General features: G+C 38.7%; 1 protein-coding gene across 1 annotated transcript in view; it reads right to left on the bottom strand.

The window, feature by feature from the left end:
• Positions 1–19,939, bottom strand: part of USH2A (usherin) — a 754,837-nt gene that overhangs the window by 139,143 nt on the left and 595,755 nt on the right. Inside the window, exons 52-55 of the mRNA XM_047077230.1 lie at positions 16,581–16,778; positions 15,907–16,061; positions 13,667–13,865; positions 326–433 (exon numbers count right to left, since the gene is read on the bottom strand). Of these exons, the coding sequence (XP_046933186.1) occupies positions 326–433; positions 13,667–13,865; positions 15,907–16,061; positions 16,581–16,778 (660 nt within the window). The remainder of the gene's footprint in view (positions 1–325; positions 434–13,666; positions 13,866–15,906; positions 16,062–16,580; positions 16,779–19,939) is intronic.

The raw sequence follows: 19,939 nt of genomic DNA, 5'->3' as shown, positions 1-19,939 counted from the left end.
GCTCCAGCAGTGAGCATGTACTTGTCATATAACCGGCATTCCAGAGATGTTTGATTTTTGATTTTTTTGAGAAATTTTATATCAAAGTGTATAATAATTTTTATCACAGAAAAGTAAACTGAAGAGGTTTAAAGAAGTGAAAGCAAAATTTGTGTTGGGTGGCTTATAGTTGAACCAAACCTGAAGAATGGCAGAGTAGAATACAATTTTATTTTGTACCTATCGACTTTATTCCTTCTTTGTTTTACATGAAGGGTTTATAGAATTCACTTCAAAATGCCATATGAAAACTTCTCCTCCCAAATCATGGATATTTTTTAATTACCTTCAGGGGCTGCCTGCAGTGTCTGACCTAGAAAAGGCTTGCTTGAAGTACATCCAGCAGGTGTACAAGCTGTAAGTGTGAAGCTATAGTTGGTGTATGGCTGGAGACCTAGAAAGAGCAAACAAGAAATAAAGTACATCTTGAGAGGATTATTTATTATCAATTAAGAACTGGAAGTAACATGTGGAGTTGTAGATATGATTTTTCCAAAATTTTAAAAGCAGAAAACATTTTCTAAAGGAGGTATGAACTTCACAAGCAGTTCAGTATTAATCGAAATTTCATTTATCTCTGATAATCATATATTCTCAGCCTTAGCAGAAATCTTAAAATTCATGTCATCCATCCATCCACCCATCCATCCATCATCCATCCAATCATTCATCCATTTATCCATCCATCCATCCATCCATCCACCCAGCTATCCATCCATCTTTCTCTTGATTCCCTTGTACAAGAGGTCATTGAAGAGGCTGCCTTGCCTAGTTGATCAGAGTACTCATCTCTCAAAGAGCCCATTCCATCTTTAGAGCTCTAGAGTTTTCCTTATTTTGTTTAAAAGTCCTTTCTTATATTGTGGTGATTTCTTTCCATCACTTGCACCCCTAGGGAGATATAGAACAAATCTAATTTCTTTTCCACATGACAGTTCTTCAAATATTTGTAGACAGTTATCAAATCCCCCCTGAGTCTTTTCTTCTCCAGGCTAACTATCCCAGTTTCTGCAACAGCTTCTTATATGAACAGAGGTAGAAAAAATAAAAATAAGGTTAGATCCAAATAAGGTTAGATCCAAAATAAGGTTTAGCCCCAAGCCATATTTAGCTCACATTCACACCAACCCACTCTGCTTTTTTAATTTTACACTACTTCACCATATGTGCCAATAGAATACCCCACCTCACACTTCTGTAGTGTTTTGGAGGTATGTTGGTTTTGTCTTTACACATAGATTGAACATAATTTGATGAAGGAATAGTGTTTATTGTATTCAGAATATGACACAGCCCAGTAATTGTTCAATAAGTTCTCAGGATAAATAAGAATGGCAAGCCATTTATAGTAGAAGTTGCATGTTGTTAGACCTCACTACTCCTTAGCTGATGACCTTGGGCAAGTGACTTAGCTTCTCTTTGCCTTGATCTACTGATCTTTAAAGATGGGAAACATAGCAGCTTGGTTTGAAGGCTTTTGAGAAGATTAAATGGGTTACCTAGAGAACTACTTTATTTGACCAGAAGCAACCTTAAGACTCAGCAGCATTTGACAAGGAGCATATGGCGGCTAAAGCTTCTTCCCTTGATTCTTGGAAAAATTCAAACAATGCCAAAGGTCAAAAATTTTCCCTTTCTTAAAGAATAGGACTTCATCTATATGTCAAAAAATTGGGCTAATATATATAATTATTATATTAATTTTTCATGAATACTGAACTACATTTTTATATATATATTGCTCATTTGGCAGGTGAGTTTTTCCAGAGACGTTCCTGTGCCACTCTTTTGCTTTATGCAGATTTCTCCTCAAATGCTACATTTTAAAAGATTTTGGCCACTTTATCGACATACTACATCCATCACTTCATATTCCCTCAAATTACTTCCTTCTCCCATAGCCCTCAACATTATCTGCTGTTTTATTACATCTGTTTATTTATTGTTTGTCTCCCCCTCTAGGACATAAGCTCCAAAAAAGCACTAAAAGATACTGTATCTAAAAGATACCACTGTATCCTTCAAATAATGGCAGGCACAAAGTAGGTGCTGGTTAAACAAACGAAAAAATTAACTGGTTCATTTAGAGTTAGAGCAATAGTCTGGGCTCTCTGCTAAAGAAATAATGTTCTGCAGCTGGAGCTGTTCCAGGATTCAGCTTCAAAGCCCTTTGTGTTTCCACATCAATTTAGTGATAAGATTCAGATACTTATTTGATTGCAATCTTCTATTTGGTTGCTATGGGGGATTTACATAATTTTGATATTTACTTGATTTGTAGATAAGAAATGTGATGAAAGATCTAAGCCCCACTGAAGCCACATATGTTTGATAAAAGCTTATGGGAAAATGCTAAAGATTATAAAATAGAGAGATCAAAAGAAAAAGGGAGGAATCATCTAAGAATGAAGGTCAGAGACCGCAGTGGCGGACTGACTTAGCCTGGTGATGCTCCCTCTTTACTCCTGCTACTGAAAAAGGGGACCTTGACCCTTGTAATACCAATTCACCTGAATATCTTACTTTCTCACTTAGAATGTAAGCCCTTTGAGAGTAAGGTTTATGTCTCTGAGTGTTTTCCTTTTTTAATCATTTTTTTCCAGTTGTAAGTGTTTGATGTTTGTTAAATACTATTTAAAGAACGCAAAGCCCATGAAAGTGCTCCATAAAATGTCAGGCTATCCTGTTCATGATGTCCATCCAAAGTGTCATCGGACCAAACAGGCCCTTCCTCATAAATCCATGAGTATCTCAGCCCCCAACATCTACTTCACTGTGTAGGCAATTGTTTTCTAGTTACAGAATATTATTAAAATAATACAAAAATTAATGTGATGTGTAAACAATAAATATTTTATAGACTTTTTTCCAAATGCCTGACTAAGTATGGCTGGTAGAAGTGAAGCAATGCTTGTTCTTTCTCTGGAATTTTCTTATTAAATAAAAACAAACAAATAAAATGCTCCCCCCTCCCCAAATGAGACCCAATTCTCTTCTTCATTTTGTGTTCTAGCTGGTCTGATATAAGACATGCAATGACCATTGAAAAATATTTTAGGATGCATCTTAGAAAAAGGAGAGGACATTTGTCACCACAGAGGTGTACTAAAGTCGGTGAGAGGATTGAGGGTATTTGCAATAAGGATAGTCGCTAAAAAGAAAATTGATGTATATAGAAATAGAAATTGTCCTTTCCCTACAGAATCTTTCTGAACTGAGCTGAGTGGTATCCACTTTATATATAGCCAAGAACACTAGAAGACAGTACAGCAACGGAGTAGCTAGCCAGTTAGGAATTTTTGATAGATTAAGGAAGGTGTGCCAGGGAGTCTGTTATAGGTGTTTAAATTGGATGGTATGTGTTGGCCTTGCAGAGCATGGGGCCAGGTCTAGTAGAGGAATACTTTGAAGCTACTGGGGTACCAGAATCAAGGGGAGAGGAGGTAGAACTGAGCGCTGGGTAGAGAGCCTACTTTGGGAAATCAGAGGACTTCAAAGTCATCACCAATCAGGAGGAGTGGATATGAGGAACTAGGGAAAGAAAACAAAGATGGAAGGGCAAGAAAGGCGAGAGTGGGAGGCATGGGGCCTTAAGTGAAGGAAGGAAGGACAATGGGCTTAATCTAATTCACTAGTAGTTTGTCCTCAAGGGCTGTGTCTAGCCCTGAAATATGAGTATGGTGGCCAATTTAAAGAGCCATATGGAACATAGGTAGAAACATTCGGCTCATTTCAACTCACATTTGCCAGCCTGTGTCATGCAACTCTACATCTGCTATGTTTACCTTTCAGAGTACACTCATACTTCCTTTTATAACAGAACTCAAGGTTTCCTTGTGGAAACCAGTCTTTTGGCTACTACAAGTCTTTGTGCTTTGTTTAGGATTTTCTCCACCTGGATTGACTATTCCTGGACACAGTTCCACATTCCTTGTGCAATGTTAGCTGCTCAGAATTGACTATGTGACCTCATTTAGGCTAATGGAAAGTAGGCCTTGAACTCAAACTTTCATTTTTACTGCTGGTAGTTCTTTGTTCACCACATAGTGCTTGAGAATGGAGAACTTAGAGGTGAAAAGAAATTGGGTCCTGGAAACCTCATCTCATAGCCTTGAGTCTACATCTGATTTTTTATTTACATGAGCCACTTAATGCCCATTTGTTAAGCCTGCTTGAACTGAGTTTTCCGTAACTTGCAAGAAAAAGAGTTCTAAATGATATTAATATTATAATTACTAATAATGTCACACTGGCACACAAGTTCAGATTCTTGTATGTTACATAAGGGGACCATGAGCAGCTGTGATTACCCTACGCATGTTAGAAATAGTTAGTTATGAGATTCTGGGAGACAGAATTAGCAACAACATGAAAAGGGTTGGTGAAAAAGTGAAGAGGTTTCACCTTGAATATCACCAGGACAGGAATAATTATTCCTGCCTCACAGGTAAGAAAATACTGAGGCTCAGAGAACCAAATGTTCATACAGTGGATGGAGCTATCAGGTTGGGGTGGAGACAAACCCACAACTTTAATACCAAGCCCTGTGCCCTCCCATCACATAAGAGCTGCAGCCAAGTACATTGAAATTTGTGAATGACTTTGAAGATGAAACAGTATCTGAAAGATGTAAAAGTGGTAGAAACCATTGCAGTCGTTCTTAAAATGAAAGAAATATGTTGAAAGCGTTTAGTTCAAACATCAAGGCAATAAAAAGAAGTATAAAGTAAAACAAAAAATAAAACTCAGGGGATTTTGTTGTTCCATTTTTACTCTTTTCACTGGACTCTGTGCATTAATCAAATATATTTGATAAGAAATGGAGTTATTTTTAAAGAAGTTGATTACTCAGTTACATAAATAACATACTAGCTGAAATTTACTGAACACCACTTGCAGACCTTCTCCTGTGACTTCCTGGATATTAACACAATCAAAACCCTCACTAAACCCCCTGGGTCACTGCAATTATCTGCTCATTTAACAGGTAAGGGAGTTGAAGCATAGAGAGTTGGAGGAACTCATCTATTGTTACAGAGATCAGCTTAGGTGAGGTCAGAAGTCTGGGCACCCAGGCTGAGAAGTGTGGGCCAGGGAAACAGGGTCAGGCCTCTGACACATAGGGAAAATAATGACATAAGTAGCTCAAAGCCCAGTGAAACTTTCGGTGTATATGTATGTATGTATGTATGTGTGTGTGTATGTATGTATGTATGTATATATATATATACACATCTCCAAGTGGGAATGTACATTTAAGTATTTCCATTTTGAATATTTCTACAATTCATGTACCAAAGGAGTGTAGCCTCGCTGTTAGGAGAGAAGCATGTGAAGTTAGACTCTTTTGGGTTCTAATCCTTTACCTTCTTACTTATTAACACCGTCATGGGTCAGTTTTCTGAACTCTAGGTGCCTCAGTTTCCATAACTGTATGCTGTGGGCATGATGGTATTGACTGCTTAACTGGGCTACAGGCTACCTTGAGGGAAGGCAATATCTGAATCCATAATTGTCTACATCCTATTTCTTAGGTCTTGCATTTTTCATATTGTCAGAAGACTAACTTACTAAGAGGCTTGGTTGAAATAATCTGTAAGGAAAGCATCGACTGCCATCAGGCATAAATGATTTACATGAACTGGATGACCTTTCATATATATGACTCTGTAAAACTCAATAAAATCAACACATTTCAACTGGAATTTGCTGCCATTTTAAGCAAGTCTCTATTGGTAGTCCTTAAAATGCGATATATATGAAATATTAGTAACAGGCAATGAAAAGGGCACACCAACTGAAAATGACTCATGAATTGATCAGGATGAGAAGAGGGAAATAAAGAGATGTCTCAGAGGGACCATTCTGACCGTAGCTTAATCCTGAAGTCCAAGAGTCGAAGGAGAAAAGAAAACATCATTCAAGTGCTCGGCATTGAATTAAAAGAGTAGGAGATAGTAGTTGTAGAGAAGAGAAAGGCAAATGCATGGAGAAAAGCCAAGCATTTAACATTTCAGTGTAGTGGAGATTATGGTGGCTGCAAATTACCTGAATTTCCCTACAGGGAATCATGTTCTCTTTTAGAGGAAAGAAGCATACTATAACAAAACTCATTATAATTACACTTTCAAGTAACATTACATTCAGGAGTAAATGTGTGTTAAAAAGGACTGCCAAAGTCTACCTATGAATCATAAAAATATGATTTGGAAAACAGAATCAATGCCTATGTCAATGTCAGTTACATTTGATATACTGTTTTTGAAAGTGTATTTATTTATCTTGAGAGAGAAAGCGACACTGTGAGTGGGGGAGGGGCTGAAAGGGAGGGAGAGAGAAAGACAGAGAATCCCAAGCAGGTTCCACACTGCCAGCACAGAGCCTGATGCAGGGGTTCAACCCACGAAAGAGTGAGATCATAACCTGAGCTGAAACCAAGAGTCGGACGTTTAACCCACTGAGCCACCTAGGTGCCCTGACATTTGATATACTTTATCAATATCAGTTTGTTTCTAATTTTTAATCTCCAGATAAATAGTCAGGGAAAGGCATTTTGTCCATTATAATTTGAGATAGTAAGTGCTACTTCAAAGCATTCATTGGGCTATTCCATAATGTCATCTGCTATTTTCTAAAGAATTACCAAATAATCCTACAAAATATGTAATTCTGCAAGTTCCTCAATCATTTGGTCAGTGGTTAGTTCAAGGGCTGAGATGCTTGGTTTCTTTAAAAACTTTGTGGTAGGTGGTTATCAGATATTGTACACGTTTTGGGCAAGAAGCTTGTCCTGGCACTAATTCACCCAAATTGGAGGTTTGGCCAGGGCCCACGCGAATCTACATTGAGTCTTGCTGACGTGAAACGCTTCTTTCTGCCCTTAGCTGCCTTGGATCTCTCTAAGCGATCACCTTCAGAGCATCTCTGTTCATGGAGATTCCCAGAAACTTTCAGCACCCGCTGGCAACCTTGGCTATGATGGATAGACTTATAGCAGGATTCCACTTTCAATTGATAATTCTATGTGAAAATCTGGATGTTCAAAAATGGAACACGAAGATATTGTGGAATTGCTTTAGAGACTTCTCACACGCATTTACATTATGAGTGTGTTACAAAATTCGATTAAAAAATGTGTTAGGAGCTCACATGCTAGAGTCCCCTTTTCGTGACAGTACCACCCACCACCGTCTCAGGAGCCACGCATCCCAGTTAGTCAAGCCCGTTTCTTGCCCATTTGCGAGCCATTGGAAAGGAATGCTTCCTGTATCAATGCTTCAAAGTACAAGTTCAATTGACGGCTCATGAACGGGGCATCAAAACATCAAAACAAAGGGACTCTTGCACGGCAAATGCCTATGAGATAACCTCACGACTTTTGCTTCTGACTGCTTGCTACAAGCTTAAGTGTCTCTTGACTCAACTTTTTTGTGTGTGAAATTTCAGGCCATAGTTTAGGCCCCCCTCCCCGATATCATAGGAATCAGATTCATGCCAAGAAGCACTTCCCAGGTAAGTTACTTCTTGGCAGACTCTCTTTCCAAATACAGATCAACATTAAAACGATTACTAAGATAGTCCAAGAAAAAAACCCTTGCTTTTGCTTTTTGTAACGCCGTTCTAATAAATAGTTTTCTTCTCTGGAGTCTGGTGCTATACTAGACAAAAGCCACTTTTACTCTATATTTTCAGTCCGAGTGTTCTCTGGAAACAAAGTGAGGCATCAGGAGACAGCTAAGTCTGATGCTGCTCAAATACTCGACAAGAACATATATTGCAGAGAGAGCAGGAGTTATTTAGAACTCTTGGAACAAAACAGAAACAAAGGTCGCACAGGCAAAGAACCTAAAAATATCTGGGATTTCAGGGGAAAGATTCTTTTTCTTTAAATATTAATGTCCAGGCAGCTGTGGACCGTAATTCTTTGGCTGTAATCTTCTATTTATAACAATGATTTTTAAAAGTATACAAAAGTGGCTGATGTTCTTCAAGTATTGGTTTTTCATTTTGCAAATATCCAGGCACAAAGTTCTCCTCAGAGTTGGAAAAATGAAAATAAAATGAATTGTCGTATCTATTTTTGTAGGTCGGATGCTTGGTAGCTGGGGCCCACGCAGTGTAAAGCAATGCATAGAACCATGGAAGAGAAGCTCCCGGAGCTGTTCCAGGGATACGATCACTGCCTGAGTTTGCTTCCTGTTTCGGTTCAAGAAACATGCTGCCAATCAATCCAGATTGCCAGAGATCAAGGCTGGCTCAATGGGTGTGTGACCTGTAGAGTACCCAAGATTCCAGGCGGTTCTAGGTGGGACTGAGGCTTGATTCCATGCTCTGGTTTTCAAAAATTTTTATGATTCTTTTTTGAAAACTATATTCTTTTCAAAAAAATTTATTAAGTTTTTACTTTTAATTCTAGTATAGTTAACATACAGTGTTATATTAGTTTCAGGTGGACAATACAGTGATTCAGCATTTCTGTACATTACCCAGTGCTCATTGTGGTGAGTGTACTCTTAATCCCTTCACCTACCTCACCCAGCGCCCCCAATCCCCCCTCTGGCAACCACCAGTTTCTTTTCTATAACCAAGGATCTGTTTCTTAGTTTGTCTCTCTTTTTTTCCTCTTTGTTCATTTGTTTTGTTTCTTAGATTGCACATATGAGTGAAATTATATGGTATTTGTCTTTCTCTGACTGACTTATTTTACTTAGCATCATATTCTTTAGTTTCATCCATGTTGTTGCAAATGGAAATATTTCATTTTTTATGGCTGTACATATTCCAGTGTGTGTGCACATATATAAAATCAAATTTTACATATATATATATATATATATCAAATTTTTTTATCCATTCATCTACTGATGGATACTTAGGCTGCTTCTACAATTTGGCTATTATAAAGAAAACTGCAGTAAACACAGGGGTGCATGTATCCCTTTAAAGTCATGTTTTTGCATGTTTTGGACAAATACCCCATAGTGTGATTACCAGATTGTAGGCTAGTTCTGTTTTTAGTTTTTTGGGGAAACTCCACGCCGTTTTCCACAGGAATGCACCAGTTTGCATTCCCACCAACAGTGCATGAAGGTTCCTTTTTCTCTACATCCTTGCCAACGTTTGTTTGTTGTGTTGTTTATTTTAGCCCCTCTGATAGGTGTGAGGTGATATCTCATTGTAGTTTTGATTTGCATTTCCCTCATGATGAATGATGTTGAGCATTTTTTCATGCGTCTTTGGCCATCTGTATGTTTCCTTTAGAGAAATGTCTGTTTATGTCTTCTGCCCACTTTTGAATTGCATTATTTGTTTTTTTGAATGTTGAGTTGTATCTTAATGATTTTTGAACAAAGGACCCTATGTTGCCCTTTTGCCCTGGGCCCTGAAAATGATGTAGCCATTCTTGCCTGAGACCTAGATGTATTTGACAGTCTGATTTTTGTACTCAATCAAAATGGAATAAAAACATTCAGACACTAGTTTCCTATCTAATATCTCAACAAATATCTCACTCAACAAATACTTTTGGATACCTAATATGTTAAGTGCTACGATAGATGCCTATCACAGTATAAGTGATACAAGGGAAAACAGGAGGCTATTGTCTCTGTCCTTAAAAAGCTTCACCTACTAGCTCAGGAATAAAGACAAGAAAAAGGATATTGTGATAAAGTCTAATAAATGTCCTGAGAACCAAGTGTTGGATACTATGGAAGTACATAGCAGAGTTATCTAAATGTAAAATCCCCTTATAAAGAATTTCCACATTTTGTGATATTGATGCTCAAAGTATGTTCTCCTTTTTTTTTCCCCCCAGAAATGATGGGTAGGATATCTGTTTCACTACACTAGAGTAGTGCACGTGGGCTACAACCTACATTGTTAGGGCACATGCTATTTTAGCACAGGTTTTCATGAGCTTCTCGGAAGATGCAAAAGAAAGGCAGATTGTTCTGTCCTTGCTAACTTAACGCTGGTGGGTCTTCCCTTTTTAAGTAAAATGCAATGATAAGCAACTTTTAATAGATTATTTTGAAAACACTTCTCCCTGAGTTAAGAGACACATAAGCCCTTATCAAATCTGCTGCGAAAGAGGACATGATTAATTCATTTTGTTCTCAGTGGCCCTAATTATTTAGTTAATCCTTTCTCCATCTCTTCTGCCCCAGTGCCCACACTAGGAGGACCATCCATAAAGCCGTGGTAACCTGAAGAGAAACAATGCCCATAACTGACATCCTGATTGTTCTGTGCGGGATGGTGGACCTGTTTAGTAATAAATGATATGAAAAGGTCTTTTATTGACAAGCTGCCATGTGCTGTTTGCATTAGCGAATATGAGAAGATGATGGCTGTTCCTCCTTCGTCCCCATGGTATTCAGCTCAGTGAGATAGCAGAAAATGCTTCAGTTTACTTAAAGCATTGATAACACCTCTAAATAATTAACTGAGGACTTCCTGTCTTCAATTACTTAATGCTTTTTTTAACATCTTGAGAGGATTATAAGCAATTTATGGATTTCACATGATGAGTGCCTTCGCCACTATTCCCACAAAGCATTTACGGGATCATGTTTCTAAAGCTTTGAGGTAATTAAAAATAAGCATGGAGACAATGGGGCTGAGGCAAGGTGCCTGCTTTCCCTCCTGTCATTTCTAAGGACCTAGATTTCAGGCTCCAGAATGACTCCGGGTACAGCTTCATTAGCGTTTGACGGTTACTTAGAAAATGCCAACGTTTTGGAAATGATGAGAAAGTCGAAACATTTATCCCAGCGGGTACAGGCAGCTCTTCGATCAAACATTCGGGATGCGATGTAAAATAAATTTGATTATTTTAGTTCATTCCACGAACTCAATAAAACAGTCATTCATATCATAAAATACATCCATAGTGAATTTGGTCGGTCAGTGAGCTACAGAACTGATTTTTTCCTGGCAGATAAGACATGTGAACGCTAACATACATCTCAGGTTTTAGATTACCTAACGCCTAGCACCATTGCCGTCCCATAGGAACCGCATATGGGAGGCTCTGTACTTGGTCAGGTTTTGCTGAACGAGAGTTTTCTTCTTCATTCAACAAAGACATATTTCTCTGTAGGGCTGTATTGCCTGAGTGGAGTACTCTCTAAATCTATTTAAACGGTACAGAGGGACAAACCGAATGAATTCCAAAGTCTTCTTTTCATTTTATGATCTTATAGAAAGCAAAATCATATAGAAAAACTTTAAAATATTTATCCTAATAAAAGAGAACTTCTGCATCAAGTTACGTGTATGAAATCCTCTCTGGGACGAAAATATTCATTAAAAATGACAATGAAAGGAAGAACTGGGGGGAGAGAGGGTGTTTTAAAGAAAAATCTTTCCAATTATCTTGTAATTGATGAGTCTATCAATCCTGTTGGTTTGAACATCGCGTTAGGGTTTAGTCTGTCAGCAAGTCAAGTCAATGCTGGGTTTAAAAAAATGCAAACCACTACAGCTCACAGTTCAAAGCCCATGCTGGCTCAGTGGACAGATACTGGGAGAGAAACATTCTGTAACACTGTATCCCAGTTTTTTTGTGAAACCTTTACTGATACAAAGTCTAAATGGCTTTCCACACTCTGTAATTGACACTTCATTTTCCACTCCAAGTCATTGTTTTGATTTCCCCCGGCAGCATTCTTTAGAGTTCTGCTGTTGAATCCTTTGTGGTGTATTTGCAATTAGTTCTTAACTTTTCAGTGTCCCCTATTACTGGGGGCTTCCTGAGAGCAGCAGTCTTAGTTTAGAGCACTTACTGTACTACCTCCAACACGGCAAGTGGGCAACAGTTTTTTTTTTTTTTTCAAAGAATGAAACAGTACTCTGATTTCCTTATAGATGGAGGCAGGGAATGCCTTGGGCACCCTGAGTATGTCACTTTCCTTCCTCATCTTTTAAGTGTGGATATTAAAAACATCCCCCACTTACAGGGATGTAATGAGAATCAAATGTGTCCAAATGGAAATGGTTCTTTAAAATTATAAAACACAATATAAATGTAAAGTTGTGTTTTGTAAAACAACAGTATTTCAACTACTGGTGATCAATCTCACTTTCAGTGAAATGAGATATAAGAAATAAATTTAATAATCTGAATTGATGAGGGCTTTTTCCATCTGCATTATCATTGATCCAGCTCAGGCCCTTCAGATAAGGAATGCAATGTGCGAGTCTGCAAATATTTATTAAGCACCTTCTGCAGGCTTATGGCACTTCTGAAAAACAGTGGTCAAGTCATTGAAAACATCTGTCAATGAATGCCTGCTTGTGTGTCAGGGAATTGTAGAATTAAGAGCAAATCACGATGAATTGATTTTTCCACCTACATAGTATAACTGGTTCCTTCTCTGAGGAAAACTCAGCCACACTCTTCCAGACCTTTCTGTGCTTCTTTATGAGTTTCATTATCTCTAGTATCCATGCTCCCTGCAAGGTACGGGGTCCAAAGAAAGAAGAACATTCACTCGGGAGGCCTTGGAGGGAAGCTTCTGACAAGGGGGGTGGTGCGGAGTAAGTTTGTAACCTCTTGCCTATGGTCTCAGAATCTCAATTTACACAACTGTTTGCCATGATTCGGTAGATCCAAAGAATGAACTAAATTACTTAATCTCTCAAAGTATCTTTTTCTGTAAAATGGGAGTAAGACCTCTCTTTCCCCCATAGGTCTGTAGTGCCTGCCAAGTGGCTCGTGTGAAATTCACTTGTTTGGCATCTATGAACATTTGTTTGGCATCTGTGAACCATGTCAAGGACCGTTCTAGGTACCAGAAGTACCACATTGAACTAGGTAGAGAAGACCTCTGCAATTCTCGAGTTTACATCCCAGTGGGGGGAGACATAAAAAGCAAAGAAAAACCAAGCACTCTCAGGCAGTGAGAGGTCCATGAGGAAAATAAGACAAGGGGATGTGGTGGCGTATCAGAGAAACTTCCTTAGACTGGGGAAGTCAGAAGATGCCTCTCTTCTCTTCAGAAGTGACATTCAAACCCAAACATGTTAATTATTATTATAATGACTTCTAGTAATTATCTGACATTATACTATTACACTGTACCGTTATATTATTATGAAAGTTAATTATAATAAATGCTCTAGCAATAAAAATAATACAATTACTATTAATTAATGTTCATAATAACAAATTCTCACAAACAGTCACCTGTCAACTATTCTGTGTATTAGTTACCCACTCAGTAGATAAACGCTCGCCTCTGGCTGATTTCACCCTGCTCTCCAGTGCATTCTTGGCTATCCCAGTCCCATTATCTATGAGTATATCCTTGGGGAATGAAAATGCATCTTACCGTTTGTCTGAGGAAAAAAAAAGTTAATACTGATGCAAAAACCCTACACATAATGCATATCAAAGCCAAATATAAATTATTTCTGAAGTTATCTGCTGTTGTGGCTTATTGCTGCCAGTGTGGGCTCTTCTATTAGCATGGATAAGTGGGACCTGACCATATGTCAGGAGAACACGTCCTTTCGAAGTGACCTCATATATCAAATGCACACCCCTGGGATGCTTTGCCCCCCTAACCACAATGACAGACTCTTCCGGTAGGTTTTCCTTTTTTTTTTTTTTTTTTTTCACCTGTGACCGTATGCTGCCTCCTGTCAGCGGTGCCACTGTAGATGAGACCTTTCCCAACCTGCCTGAGCTGGTACTCTTTAATGACGCCATTTGGCTTCTCGGGGACACTCCAGCTCAAATGCAGAGACTCCGAACTGGGCGCCGTGACTCTCGGTGGCTGGACACTCTGTGGGCTTCCTTGGGTAGTAGCTGCAACTACCTGAAAACATAAGAGTTCAACAGCAATTTACGGTAATAGTATGCTAGGTATCCTGATCAATGAGAATGTCACTTTTGTTTTAAAATGTTGTTGTCTGGCCTGGCATATCATTAGCAGGGGCTTGGAGAAACAGTCCCCCCTTTTTTATGCTTTTCCTCCCATCCTATTTAAACAATGAAATCTGACCTTGAATACATTCCATAAGTCTCAGACTACCATTTATCACAACAGGTTCAACAACAATTTTGATGACAGAGCACAGCCCTCAGTTTAAGCAAGGAAAATCTGGCTGGCAGACTGTCTTACTGGAGAACTCTTGATAACTCTCTTCCATATGGCTCATCAGTGTCTTTGCATTTTAACAGCCTGATTTTGTACATTTTAAGCACCAGTAAATATGAAGCAAAACCCACATCTGAACTTGCTTGCATATAATATGCTTTGAACAGTATAAATGGGCAGGTGTTTTTTTTTTTTTTTTTTTTTTTTTTTGGTATTCTTCCTGTGATAACCCAGGATGACTTAACAGAGCCCGTGCCAGTGTTCTAGAAAAAGAACTGAGTAGACAAGGAAAAAAGGATCAATCCACCAGTCATGCATTCAGCATTATCAAAATATAATTTTGAACAAAAGTTAGCTGCATTTCTTTTTTCACAGAATTAGCTCTGCTTTCACTTTTTAACCAATTGTTCTGGCATCTGGTAGACAGGAGCTGCACCTACGTAAAAAGAGCACAGAATTGTTCCAGGAACGTTCGGACCATAACTTTTGATTGGGCCAATCAGCTGCCATCTGTCTAAATTGTGGCAGGCTCAGAGATGTTTCTGGAGGTCTGTTGAATAAAAAGCTGCGCATATGCACTGCGGCTGATCCATCTGACTGAATGTTTTACTTGGATGGTTCCGGAACAGTGTGCGAAGATGATGCTCTTCTAAAGTTGTAACGGCGTGAAAGGAATCAGAGCCGCTGTGTGTTTGTTTCTCCTGAGTTTACTCTGACTAGGTTGGCTTCTGTGAAATGACTCTCTCTTTATTTTCCTCCTAAATTGTTTGACTGTTTCTTTCCGGTCTCATCTGTGGGCTCTTGCTCTCAGGAGCGCTTCCAGTGTTCATTGTCTGTGTTCTTGTTTTTGTCTCTCTCTCTCTCTGTTCTCCTTAAGGACTCTTTTCAAACTCCTTGCTTTCTAGATCTTTCTAGATCTAGAAAGATCTTTCTAGAAGATTCAATCACTTTGTAATCCAGCTTCTGACTGGATTTTCACTTGAGGTGCCAAATAATAATTCCTTCCATCATTCTGCTACCTGCTCCTTCTTTTAAGTACATTTTTAAAAGCTTTTAAAATTTGAATCTTACTCTCTACGTTCAGATTTTCCTTTAACTTTTTTTATTTGCTAGCAGAATGGCACCGTGATCTATAATTTGCTCAAGCTAGAGATCTCAAATATATCCATGATCCTTTCCTCTTATTCCCCTGCGTATTGTTGACACCAAGCCCTGTAGATTTTGTCCCCCAATATCTGTTGTATCTTCTTGACGTTCTCCATTCTGACCCCTGTTGCATGAATTCGGGTCCTCATCATTTCTTGCCAGGTTGTAGCAAGAGTTTTGGTATCAGATTATTTTCTATGCCAGGCTCTTTGCCCCTTTCTCTGTTCTTCAAGAGCAGGTCATCCTTGTTGAAGTGATGGTTAAATAGAAACCCTTTTAAACTGAAGAATGATTTGATAATTATTATGAATTTATGGAAGATCATCTAAAAATAGTTGGCAGAGGAAAAATGTGATAAAAAAGGGTAACACTGGTTCAAGTTTTCTTTTCTTTTTTAATTAATGAAACATTTATATTTGCATAAATTTGATAAATTTCAGTGATCTCTCCTTTCAGGCATGAGGATTAGTAGTCGGTTGAGATGGCACCCTACTTAACACTGCATCGGTGGGGATATTGTTTTCTGCCGTTGGAGAAAATCATTCACGACCTGGATATCCAGATAGACTTCATCCTGGCTACTTCTGTCTGGAGTTTAGGTACCGGCCCTTACCTTGCTGCTGACGGCACAGCCAGCAACCGTGCATGCTTTCAGCTGGTATGAATATTCCTGAAATGGCTGAATTCCCTTCGTATCAGAGAAGCTCAGTGATGTTCCTTGAAAGCATTCAATTCCATTTCGGAGAAGAATGTAGTAAATAATAGGACCTAAAAGAGGCAGAGAAATGTCCAGATTTGAGTATCATATCCTTTTAACTATTTGCAAACACCTTAACATGTCTTGGAATTCTAAGGGAATGGGATAATATAGCATTATTTACTTCTAATTTGCTATTGTTTTTGCTGAGTTCGAGCAATGACATGCACTCTTACCGAAGAGAGGGACTCTAGACACAGACAATTAAAGAGACATATATGTTTATTTCCCCCTACTGCCAAGCAAAATTACCTTCAATATTAAAACTATTTTGCTTTCCTTTAACAGTCTTTGTTTGTTTGAAAGAGCTCAGATGTATTCTAGGATTCAAGAAAAAATTGGGGGACTAAAAATTTGCAGGTCCTATTTTACAAAAAGGAAGATCAGTAGGCACATACCTACAGTTCCTTTTACCAGCAAATAATTTTTAATGGTTAGATGCATGCCTATTAACTGTAGATTACACTCATTTCAATTTCCTTATGAAGTTACTGGATTATGTTATTTCAATTTTAAAAATGGCTTAATACCATTTGGTTGTATAGGTTTCTTCCAATTTAAGATGATTACATCTTCAAGATTATCCATTTTGGTCCACGTAGGGGGACTCACTCCTTCAGGCACATCTTCTTTGGTCCTGGCTCTAATAGCTTTGCTGAATCCTCGCCCGTAGCTATTCCATGCAGAAATTCTATACTCATACATCATGGAAGGCTCCAGGTTCACATCTGGAAAGGGAGGAATTGAACACTGAGACTTTTAAAACATTTTTGCTGTCTTACCATCCTATTGAAAATGAATATCAAAACTTGTAAACACTTAAAAATCAATGCTTTAATCCTGTTGTGTGTGAATAAAACTCTAATAATAATCTTAATTTTCTAAATCAGAAAAAAACATTTTCTGTGTGTATTAGATGCAGAGACATGGAATCGCACAGAATAGAATTCACCTTTTCTGAACAAGCAAATGTGGATAATATGGACACATGAAAGGAATGACTGAAATCTAAAAGCACTAGACGGGGGTGCTTAGGTGGCTCAGCCGGTTAAGCATCTGACTTTGGCTCAGGTCATGATCTCCCTATTTGTGAGTTTGAACCCCACATTCAGCTCTGTACTAATAGCTCAGAGCCTGGAGCCTGCTTCGGATTCTGTGTCTCCCTCCTTCTCTGCCCCTCCCCAGCTCACACTGTCTCTCTCTCAAAAATAAACATTAAAAATTTTTTTAAAAAAGTAAACGATAAAATAAATGAATAAAAGCACTAGACTAATGTACATTGGATGTTAATGCTTCACAGGTTTGTATATACTTTATTTCTATATGAGGCAGTTTCACCAACATACTTTCATAATTTTAGTATGATAAATTTTACCAATTATTACATTGTTCATATTACATTAAATTATTATATAATGTAGTTATTATGAGATACAGGACTTGAAACTTAGCTTATCAGGGCCAGTGGATATAAATGAATGCACAGTCCACTACATACTTACTTCCCTCTTTCACCAAACCAGAACGGAAACCCAAGCCAAAAACAACAAATCTAATTAAAAGAAGAAAACCTGGGCGCCGGGGTAGCTCAGTTGGTTAGGCTACAGACTTCGGCTCAGGTCATGATCTCACAGCTCAGAGCCTGGAGCCTGCTTTGGATTCTGTGTCTCCCCCTCTCTCTGCCCCCTCCCCTGCTCACACTCTGTGTCTCTCTGTCTCTCAATAATAAATAAATTTTTTAAAAAAAGAAAAGAATAAAACCAGACTACTGAGTGTTTTGCACTGGCAAGAATTTTATTAGATAACCATCCATGTGATCCAATGGTGTCCCAAAAGTCTCTGTTCCGTTTTAAGCTTTAATAACTTCAGAAGCACAAATGCTACAAATTTATTTTTTAAAAAAATGGAAAATTTAATTGGTTAAATGTTTTCCACTTATTTAATTTTGTGAATTCGAATACGTTTGTATGTATTTGTCTTTGTATGGCGGTCTCTAGATGACTTTTCTCAGATGGAAAATCAGAAGAGTAAGTCCTCCTCTTCGGCTGTCTGGCCACCTGCTGTATCTCCACTGGATGTGGGGTTGAGTCTCAATCCATCCATGTGGGGTTTTTGACCACGTTTTCCTTATATGCATTTCCTTACTATAAACCCTGATCTGCCTACTCTATAGAATTAGTATGAAGATAAAATACAAGAAGTTATGTGACAGAACATCGTAAAATAAATTGCTATAAAATAGAAGGGATTATCTTCTGTCTTTATTTTCTCTGGTCAGAGGGCGTCTGCCACATATTCTCTGTGATGACCACTAGTGGGTTCCCATATATGCCTTCTGTCCTGGTCAGAGGCTTCTTGGCTAGAGTCTAATTTTTCCTGTTTTCTTTGCAGCTTGGGGGTAGTCATGTGACTCAGATCTCAACAATGGAGGAAGCATGGACGTGATAGGAGCATCTTGCACGTCACTTTCTAAGAGGAAATCACTTGCCTTCCATTGACATTCTCATCCCCTTTTGATGGGCTGGACACAGGATGTTGTGGCAACCCGAGCTGCACCATGTGAATGACGACAGCACCGGAAACATCATGAGTCATAAACTGGAGGGAATCAGGGTCCCTGAATGACCTAGTGGGGCAGAGCTGCCCAGACCATTCACCGGCCCACAGACGGTCACTATATTTTTGGGTCAATTCGCTGTAGCAGATTAAACTGTTCACTGCTAGTAACTGTTATTCCACACCCTTCAGGCCCACATCGTCATTTCCAATTTCAGTTGTGGCAGCTCCCCATGCTGTGTTTCTTATTCTTTCCCCTATGGCATTTCGTTCTTCTCCTTTGTACTCGCTCATCACTTATCCTCATTTCTTTGTTTTCCTGTGAGGCCCAGTCTTTCAAAGATGCTCCTAGCCCATGAAAGAATTCTTTGTTTTCTTTACGTGTAAGGAATCATTGTTGAAATTTTGCCTTCCCTCAATAATCTCTCTAATTTCTGAGTTATTTTTTTTCTTGGCCAGAATTTCCAACTCTTTAAAAAATGTTTTTTAATGTTTCATTTATCTTTGAGAGAGAGAGTGTGAGTGGGTGAGGGACAGAGAGAGAGGGGGACAAAAGATCCAAAGCAGGCTATGCCCGATGTGGGGCTCAAACACACAAACTGCAAGATCATGACTTGGTGACTACACCACCCAGGCATCCCTCCAACGTTTTATTTTTTTAATGTTTATTTATTTTTGAGAGAGAGAGAGCATGAGCAGGAGAGGGGCAGAGAGAGACAATCCCAAGCAGGCTGTGCGCTGTCAGCACAGAACCCGACGTGGGGCTTGAACTCACCAACCGTGAGCTGTAGTCGGATGCTTAACTGAGCCATACAGGTGTCCCAAACCCAACTCTTTTTTTTTTAACAATAAAAAAACCCTCTTTTTATCTCAAAATTGTTTTGCTCTATGGGGCTAGTCTTCAAATAACAGAGGGTTTTGCTTTTGTGGGGATTATGTTTGTTCAATCCTTACTTTTTAATTGCTTTAATGTCCCATACATATTTGTTTTCAATCATTTCTTCAGTGGACAAGGGATTCTTCAAAAATGCATACACATGGTTGTGACCTTCCATTGCCTAAGAAGCTTTAATTTCCACTCATTCTTGCATAAAGACAACCTGCCGAGTGTGGCAATAAAGGCCTTCATCATGTGACTCCTGCTGTTTGGCCTTATCGCCATTATTTTTTCTCTCCTACACTGTGCTACATTCGTATCAAGGTTCTTGTTTTTCACACCTCCTGGGGTTCCTTTCACTTCCTGTCGCCCTCTGTGCCTGCCTTACGTTCCTTTCACCTGATGTTTCTACTCGTCTTTTAGTTCTCAGCTCAGGCATCACATCCTTCATAAAGT

The sequence above is a fragment of the Lynx rufus genome, unplaced genomic scaffold (assembly GCF_022079265.1).
Source record: "Lynx rufus isolate CCGP_SWC_20201006 ecotype Redwood Valley unplaced genomic scaffold, mLynRuf1.p SCAF_15, whole genome shotgun sequence".
NCBI lineage: Eukaryota > Metazoa > Chordata > Mammalia > Carnivora > Felidae > Lynx > Lynx rufus.
The sequence above is the reverse complement of the archived record's forward strand: the minus strand, read 5'-3'. Positions and strand labels throughout refer to the sequence as shown.